Here is a 9,238-nt window from a genome sequence, read left to right as displayed (position 1 = left end):
GAGCGGTGTAAAGGTGTGAGCCGTGGCGGTGGCAGCGGCCGGGCGGCCAGGCGGCTGGGAGCGGCGGCTGTGACTCAGCTCTGGGTGGGGGAAGGTTTGCTGGACAAACAGTCTCTGGCAGCCACAGCCTGGAAGACAAACAGTGGTCTGATACGGCGCTGACTCAGCAGCTCTCTGATTGGCTGACAGGCGTGTCGGTGCTCAGGGCGAAATTCAGAAAGGCTGACTGGAAATTGGTAATAGTAATACTAACATTTATAACAACAAGAAGAAGAAGAGTGATGATAATAATGACAATAATAAAAATTATAACAATAATGACAACAACAGCAACAACAACAAAACAACAATATTAATTATAACAGCAACTGTTTATATTCCAAAACATTACAACGTGATTTACAGGAAAATTTTTGAAAAGCAAAACAAGTAAAACAGTTGAAAACATTCAAGTAAATGAAAAAAATTACAGTGCATAAAAATTCCTGATGTATGAAATTCGAGGGAAACAGTGAAATGCACAGAGGTTAGAGAGAAACCCTAACCCAACCCTAACCCTAACCCTAACATTAACTGTTTAAATATTCATCCTGTCACGTTCCTTATGCGCCGCACACGCTCACACGCAAACAGCCCTTTACCGATGCCAGAAAGGGTTTCCATGGCGACAGCGATCTGGTTTCCCCAGCAGAAATCCACCTGTGCTAACCGGCTTCCTCTTCATCCCTTTACCCTGATGATGGAAACCAGCTTTTTGTTTCCATGGCAACTCACGGATCAGAGAACCACTGGACGAGGAGAATAATGGAATAACAGAAATTATACTTAATATGATACATTATCAATACACATCTGCTCTATTTATACATATTCTGTTCTATATATAGGCTGCAGATATATTTCATTATATATAGTCTATGTAAAGGTTCACAAGCTGACAGGTTTATAGATATTTACCATATTTTAGCTGTTATTGCTCCTACAGGGTATGCAAAGGTTTTGCTTTTGTCTTATATTATTTGTGTTGATCCACTTTATTTATTTTGTTATTCATTGTGTTTTATGTTTATAAAGCGAGATGTTTCTGTCTCCTCGTGTTCACAGTTAGATTTTGTGTAGCTCAGCTGTTGTTCCTGTATGTGGACGACCTGCTGCTGGAGCACAACAGCTTCAAAGTACATCTATCGATCTGTCTAAATCAATGTCAAGCTAAAAACTGATTGCAAGATGGGTCTGACAGCTCTGGGTTTGTGAAGAAGGTCATGTGACAGACGGCGTGTTGTTGTTGTTGTTGTTGTTGTTGTTGTTGTTGTTGTGGTCGTGGTCCTGCAGGGTGAACAGCTCGTACGAGGCTCTGTCCGGAGGCTCCACCCTCGAGGGCTTTGAGGATTTCACCGGTGGCATCGCGGAGACGTACGACCTGAAGGACCCTCCCCCACACCTGTTCCCGCTCATGAGGAAGGCCCTGAGGCTGGGCTCGCTGCTGGGCTGCTCCATCGACGTAATGCCTCGCTTTTACTCCTCAATCTCCATCTGACAGTGTGGCTCGTGTAGCAGCCGGATGCAGGTCGTGATGTGTTTGTGTCTCTGCAGATCAGCAGCTCGTACGAGACGGAGGCGATCACCGGACAGAAGCTGGTGAAGGGTCACGCCTACTCCATCACCGCGGCACAGGAGGTAAGGAGGGCAGGGAGGAGGAGACAAGGATTTTCTGTTTTTCTGGAGACTCACACAGAAGATTATGATGAACATGTAAAAACACAAAGAGCACAGTGCTGGAGAATCAGTGACTGAGTCATGGGGTGGGGGAACTGAGAGGGTTCCTCCTCTGGGGAGCATGAATGTGGTGATCTGCCCCGTGTGGATCTGGAGATATGTTGCCTTGGAGTGAAGTGCTGGACAGACGGACAGATTGACAGACATGGCTGTCCTTAGGCCCCGCCCTGCCCAAACCACAGCCATGACGTTATTTACTCTACCACACGGCCTTGAGGGTTCGATTCCTTTTACACAACAGTTATGATTTTTTGGAAACAATATCTCTAATAAAAAGCTGAAATTAAGTCGCGATTATTAATTTAGACAGACACATAGATGCTTTATTGATCCTGGGGCTAATTTAGGCACCCAGGAGCATGGTGCAATAAACAGCCTGTGCTTAAAATTAAGCCTGGAGCTGATGGCAGTGTGTCCATAAAGAAGGCGCTGCAGTCGATAGAAAACTGCTGCAGTAGATGAAAAATATTCCACAGTGTAAAAACACAACGCAGTGACAGAGAGGAAACCGTCGACCAGTGACTGCTGATGAATAAAGTTTCATCCTGTATGTTTCGGTCGGTATGTTCTGTCCGTTACGCTTCGGGCGGAACGTTTTGACCCAGCTCGTCATTTCCTCTCCAATTTGTTCAATTCCTCTGTGACGTTTCATGAAGAGGAGTTTGTCTCGTGTTCGTCTCGTGTTTGTCTCGTGTTTGTCTCGTGTTTGTCACGTGTTTGTCACGTGTTCGTCTCGTGTTCGTCTCGTGTTCGTCACGCGTTCGTCTCGTGTTTGTCTCGTGTTCGTCACGTGTTCGTCTCGTGTTCGTCTCGTGTTCGTCACGCGTTCGTCTTGTGTTTGTCTCGTGTTTGTCTCGTGTTCATCTCGTGTTTGTCACGTGTTTGTCTCGTGTTTGTCTCGTGTTCGTCTCGTGTTTGTCACGTGTTTGTTTCATGTTTGTCACGTGTTTGTCATGTGTTCGTCACGTGTTCGTCTCGTGTTCGTCTCGTGTTCGTCACGCGTTCGTCTTGTGTTTGTCTCGTGTTTGTCTCGTGTTCATCTCGTGTTTGTCACGTGTTTGTCTCGTGTTGGTCTCGTGTTGGTCTCGTGTTCGTCTCGTGTTCGTCTCGTGTTGGTCTCGTGTTCGTCTCGTGTTCGTCTCGTGTTTGTCTCGTGTTCGTCTCATGTTTGTTTGCCTGTCAGTTTCCTTCGTTAGTAACAGAGCGTTGCTTCAGTGAGCTCTTGTTACATCAGCTGATAATCCGTTAGATTAACAGCTGCCATGATACTTAAGTGATGCGACTCCTGTGATGTTATAGTAAATAGCACACGGCTCTCAGCCAATCAGATTGTTTGAACACTTCTCTGTTGTAGAACTAGAGTTAAGCAGAATGGGCAGGGATTGGGTTACACACAACAGAATTCTTCTTTTACCAAAAATGACTTGTCTGTGCCGCTCCTGAGATTAGGGTAATGTACCAAGAAAAATTCAGAGATTAAAGTAATAAATTTACAAGAAAAAACTCAATTTTTTTTCTCTTCAATTGTCCCCCGGTCTGCGGGGCCCCCCGGTCTGCGGGGCCCCTGGTCTGCGGGGGCGTGGTTAACCTGGCTGGTCCCTGCAGGTGCATGCGTACGGCTCTGCGGTGCAGCTGCTGAGGATCAGGAACCCCTGGGGCCAGGTGGAGTGGACCGGAGCCTGGAGCGACGGGTGAGACAAGAGGGTCATTGGTTCAAATCCCTGAAACTGTCCTCTGCCCTGGAGCAAGGCACTGATCCCCAAGCTGCTCATTCAGTTCCTTGATTTTGTAGTCTGCTGACTCTCTGGTTCCTGTTTGACACTGAGTGCGACCTGCTCCGTTATCAGCCTCCTGAGCTTTCACATCTAAATTTGCTCTGAGACGAGGCCTGGACTCGTGTCCCGACACTAGGCCCCGCCCACTCGCTGTTGTCCTGCTGTCTGTCAGACGGAGAGGCGGAGTCTGACTGCTTTTCATATGAACCCTCATGTCAATCAAAATTCTGATACTGATTATTGGAAAATTCTGAATATCAGCCCTGATAATCAGCCGGGACAGATGATTCCTAGTTGATTCCTAGTCCATGAAGATTCATAGTGTCTACACTTTATATAGATCATAAAGTTTCATCTGTATCAGACACAAAGCAGGTTTATTCTTACCTGACATGTTTTGGCGATAAGCTTCCGCCTTCATCAGAGGTGTCACTAGGTGGTGTGTGACGTGTCTTTATCAGCTGATGTTACTCGTAGAGGCGTGGCGGACCTGTCAAATTTGACAGGTCGGCCACGACCTAATTGATTCCTAATTTTCCCACATTATCCAGTTATCTAACTGGGACAGCGTCTCCATCACTGGGGAACTGGAGCCCCTAGTTTTAACTGGGGTTCTTGATTGGACTCTGTGGTTCAGGGAATTTTGAACTAAAATGCAGTTGCATGTTTGTGATGTTACTGTCACTGCTGCTTGCTTTTAGCTTCATCTGATACATTTTATAATATAATTTCTCCATTAACCCTGAAATGCCACTTTAGATCAGAATTACTTTACGCCTCAACTGAAAGAGAACATGCTCATTTCACTCTGAAGTTATTTTCTGACAACATTTGACTTCTCCCTGAGACGCTAAATCAAAGGATAATCATGAACGCCTCGATCGGCCCTGTAGTTACAACAATGAACGCGATATTTTTTCAGTTGATGGTTATTAGTCTTCAGTTATATGATGTTAACGAGGTTGTTGATAATGTGGTGTGCTGCCAGATGAAAACTAGGGGCATTTTCAGGGTTGTGTGTTGATGCCTGTGTCCTCTGCTTGCTGTTTTCTGTAATAAAGCAGTAATATCTGTAATAACTCTGCTGTGGTTGATGTGCTCAGCTCGAGGGAGTGGGACGCCGTCCGTCCGGAGGAAAAGTCCAAGCTGGAGCACTCAGCCGACGACGGAGAGTTCTGGTGAGTCCTGCCACTGATTTACGACTCGACGTGATTACAGATCGAGTCTCTCGTGGTGGAAACTGGGCCTTCTATTGTCTTCTGTTCGGACTCCACCCTTCATAAATCTACTTATCTAATCATACAGAAATCTGCAGACAGGCAGAACAGAGACTCTGTTTGTTAAAGAGAGAGTCAAAATCTGAAAATTTCCTTCTCCATTATGACCCTCCATCCACACCAAGACAGTTTTCCATCCATGAAAACCGAGTTTCTCCAAAAGGTGTGTGAATCTGAAAACGCCGGCCGGGTGTTTTTGGACAAACACGGGATCATTTTGGGGACGAGAAATGTCCCAAAAAAATCTGAAATTAGTAAAATGTTACAAAAATAACCTAGAGATTAAACTAAAAAGTAAATAAAATTTTAAAAATGAAAGTAATCAAAAAATATTAAATTATTATTATTATTATTATTATTATTATGTTAAAAGCAAGACAGAAAAAAGCAATAAGCAAATTAGCAGGAAATGATAAGAAAATCTGCAAGAAATCAGTAAAATGTAAAAAAAAAAAAAAAGATTAAGAAATGAACAAAAAAAGTAAAACTAACTAAACTATCTGTCTATCTAATTTAATTAGATTCAAACATTGAAAACATTGAATCTACACTGATATTGTAATTATATATTTAAAATTATATTACATGAAAAAATATTTTCTGTTTCTGAGTGTCTGATTTCAGGTCATCCTTCCTAATTTTTCAGGTCATTTTCGTTTTAAGTAGCTTTTTGCCTTTTCTCTGTGTTCAGCTCTTTCAGTCCATTTGCTCCATTCTTGTTCTTTTTCCCGGAACCCGGCTTCTGTTGAGAGGAAGCAGCTCACGGTGTTTTTTCTCTCGGCTATGCCGCTCAGGATGTCGTTCTCGGACTTCCTGCGTCAGTTCTCCAGGCTGGAGATGTGCAACCTGACGCCCGACACACTGAGCAGCGACGAGGTCGGACGCTGGAGCTATTCTCAGTTTGAGGGCGCCTGGCGGGTCGGCTCCACAGCCGGAGGCTGCAGGAACTACCCAGGTACACAGGAGGGGGCGGAGCCACGGCTCAGCATGACGTCACAGGAATACTCAGTGATGATGGAGCAATATGAACTTTAGATAAACGTTAGAGGCCGCTCTCAGTCAGAAACCATGTCTATTTTCTGAAAAAAAAAATTCTGAGATTAAAGTCATAAATTTATGGGGAAAAAACCCGGCCCCATCTTGCCCTCTCATGTCCCCTTACCTACCCTCACCCATCCCATCCGCCCCGTCCCATCTTCTCCACAGCCACCTTCTGCTCCAACCCTCAGTTCGTGATCCGGCTGCAGGACGTGGACGACGAGCCTCACGACGGTGAGGACGGCTGCACCCTGCTGGTCGGCCTGATGCAGAAGGACGGACGCAGGGAGCGGCGCTTCGGGCGGGACCTCAACACCATCGGCTTCGCCATCTACCAGGTAGGACGGGGGCCGCCGTGCTGCCGCCTCGGTCGGGACGGTCAGAGGACTGAGCTCCAGAAAAGCCCCAGACCTTCTCCTCTGTGCTGCAGACTGAGAGCAGGACAGGAACCAGGCGAGGAGGGTTTCACTGCGCTTCTCTTTTTATTTTTAAATCAAACCAAAAAAGGGGCGCTGCCTCTGCACGGCTTGTGGAAAAGTCTCTCATCAGAGGCCGTCATTATTTGTCATGCTGTATGTTAAAAATGTGTTTGCTGCAAACTCAGTCCACTAACTCCAACATGTTAGTCTAAGCTATGTCATGTTAGTGTTGCTGGTATCATTACTATTACCATTAATATTAACATAAACACAGAGAGTTGGAGAGTACAGAAGAGCATTTGGGCCACACAAAAATTTAAATAAAAAAAAATTGTTCTGATATTAATCTCATAATTCTGTTCATTTTTTTCAGAATGCTGAGATTAATCCCAGAACTCATTGTTCAGAGTTTAGTTTGGCCCTAATCCTCTTCCACACACACACACACACACACACACACACACACACACACACACACACACACACACACTGCAGAGCTCAGATCAGCAGGGCTTGTCTCTCTGTGGTCTTTCTGTCTTTCTGTCCAGGTGCCCGAGGAGGTGAGACACCCAGCAGCACCCAGATCAGTGCAGAGCGCCGGGAGCACAGCTGCAGAACTGATCAACCAATCAACCAATCAACCAATCAGTCAGACTTCAATACTATAGGACCCTCCATGCAAATAAATACACAACGGCATATTGCAGGTCATTGTAGGGGAAAATCTATGGGATTCAGGAACAAGGAGATCCTGCTGATCTGAGCCCAGAATCAGCAGATTGTTTTCTTCTGAATCGGCCCAAGTCACAGCAACGTCTCTTCAGAGTCCAGATGCTGAGGAGGAGGTTGGGGTTCTGGACTCAGACCAGCAGGATTTCCTTCTGACTGGATCCCACAGGAGGAGGACAAACTGGTTCTCACAGGGTTTTTTTTCTTGGAAATTTACCACTTCAATCTCAGAATTTACGTTTTTTTCTCTTGCAAGTTTGTGATATTATAAAATCAGAATTTTCTTTTTTTTTCAGAAATGTGTGAGTTTTTTTCTAATAAATTTACCACTTTAATCTCAGTTATTTCCAATATATATTTACAACCTTAATCATGGAAAATCTGAGTTTTTTTCTCAGAATATCACTGCCCCTCCCCTGGCTTTTTTCCCCCTACAGTGGCCCTAATATGCCATCACACAAAAGAAACACAAAGTATGTCACACAATAAAATAACACCCACACACACAAACACACAAATTCCAATAAATCACTCAGGATCAAACAGGATCCATCATAAATCTCAACACTTTGAAATGAGGAAACAGCCCACAATTAAGTAAACTGTCTAATAAATGTTTCTAGCTGTTTTATTTTTCATCTCTATTGTTTTCCAAATTGGAAAGCACATTGCATTGCATTTAACATGCACTCTGTACACTGTCATTCAGTCAGATTTGATAGTTTAAGAAGTGATCTTAAAGAGGATTGTGATATTCAGCTCTCCTCTCCAGATGAATGTAATCGTATTTCAGTGTGTTTCTGTGATGCTGAGTGAAACCCTCCGCCCTGTGAGCAGTACAGAGGCCGCAGGAACGTCCACCTGGGGCCGGACGTCCTGCTCAGGAGCGCCGCCGTGGCCCGCAGCCGCACCTTCATCAACCTGAGGGAGGTGTGCGACCGCTTCAAACTCCCCCCCGGAGAATACGTCATCATCCCGTCGACCTTCGAACCGCACCGTAAAGGAAGCTTCGTCCTGAGAGTCTTCACCGAGAAACAGGCCGACTCCAGGTCAGAGAGAGAGAGAGAGAGAGAGAGAGAGAGAGAGACTGAGAGAGAGAGAGAGAGAGAGAGAGAGAGAGAGACAGAGACAGAGAGAGACAGAAAGAGAGAGAGAGAGAGAGAGAGAGAGACCGAGAGAGAGACAGAGAGAGAGAGAGAGACAGAGAGAGAGAGACAGAGAGAGAGAGAGAGAGAAAGACAGAGAGAAAGACAGAGAGAGAGAGGGAGAGAGAGAGACAGAGAGAGAGAGAGAGAGAGAGAGAGAGAGAGAGAAAGACAGAGAGAAAGACAGAGATACAGGTAGAGTGAGTCATATCTCTAGTGGGTCATATCTGTGTAGTGAGTCTCTTTAGTGAGTCATCTCGGTTGTAAGTCTCTATAGTGTCCTATCTCTGAAGTAAGTCATTTCTCTGTACTGAGTCATATGTGTAGTGAGTCTCTGTGGCGAGTCATATCTCTGTAGTGAGTCATACCTCTGTAGTATCTTTGTGTAGTGAGTCATATCTCTGTAGTGAGTCTCTGTCATGAGTCATATCTCTAGTGAGTCTCTGTGGTGAGTCATATCTCTGTACTGAGTCATATGTGTAGTGAGTCATATCTCTGTACTGAGTCATATGTGTAGTGAGTCATATCTCAGTAGTGCATCTCTGTAGTGAGCCATATGTCTGTAGTTAGTCTCTGTAGTGAGTCATATATCTGTAGTGAGTTATATATCTGTAGTGAGTTATATCTCTGTGATGAGTCTCTATAGTGAGTCATCCCTCTGTAGTGAGTCATATCTGTGTAGTAAGTCATATCTCTGTGGTGAGTCTTTGTGGTGAGTCATATCTCTGTAGTGAGTCTCTGTGGTGAGTCATATCTCTGTAGTGAGTCATATCTGTGTAGTGAGTCATATCTGTGTAGTGAGTCATATCTCAGTAGTGCATCTTTGTAGTGAGTCATATCACTGTGATGAGTCTCTGTAGTGAGTCATATCTGTGTATTGAGTCAGTTGTGTAGTGGGTCATATCAGTAGTCAGTCTCTGTAGTGAGTCATATGTCTGTAGTGAATCTCTGTCGTGAGTCATATCACTGTAGTATCTATGTGTAGTGAGTCATATCTCTGTGATGAGTCTCTGTAGTGAGTCATATCTGTGTATTGAGTCAGTTGTGTAGTGGGTCATATCAGTAGTCAGTCTCTGTAG

General features: G+C 44.8%; 1 protein-coding gene across 1 annotated transcript in view; it reads left to right on the top strand.

Moving 5' to 3' along the window:
• capn8 (calpain 8) overlaps positions 1-9,238 on the top strand; it is a 28,256-nt gene that overhangs the window by 12,070 nt on the left and 6,948 nt on the right. Inside the window, exons 6-13 of the mRNA XM_030057578.1 lie at positions 1,333-1,501; positions 1,594-1,677; positions 3,382-3,467; positions 4,655-4,729; positions 5,623-5,783; positions 6,035-6,204; positions 6,834-6,845; positions 7,852-8,063. Coding sequence (XP_029913438.1) covers positions 1,333-1,501; positions 1,594-1,677; positions 3,382-3,467; positions 4,655-4,729; positions 5,623-5,783; positions 6,035-6,204; positions 6,834-6,845; positions 7,852-8,063 — 969 coding nt within the window. The remainder of the gene's footprint in view (positions 1-1,332; positions 1,502-1,593; positions 1,678-3,381; positions 3,468-4,654; positions 4,730-5,622; positions 5,784-6,034; positions 6,205-6,833; positions 6,846-7,851; positions 8,064-9,238) is intronic.

The sequence above is a fragment of the Myripristis murdjan genome, chromosome 1, assembly GCF_902150065.1.
Source record: "Myripristis murdjan chromosome 1, fMyrMur1.1, whole genome shotgun sequence".
NCBI lineage: Eukaryota > Metazoa > Chordata > Actinopteri > Holocentriformes > Holocentridae > Myripristis > Myripristis murdjan.
Note: the sequence above shows the minus strand (reverse complement) of the source record. Positions and strands in the feature narration are given on the sequence as shown.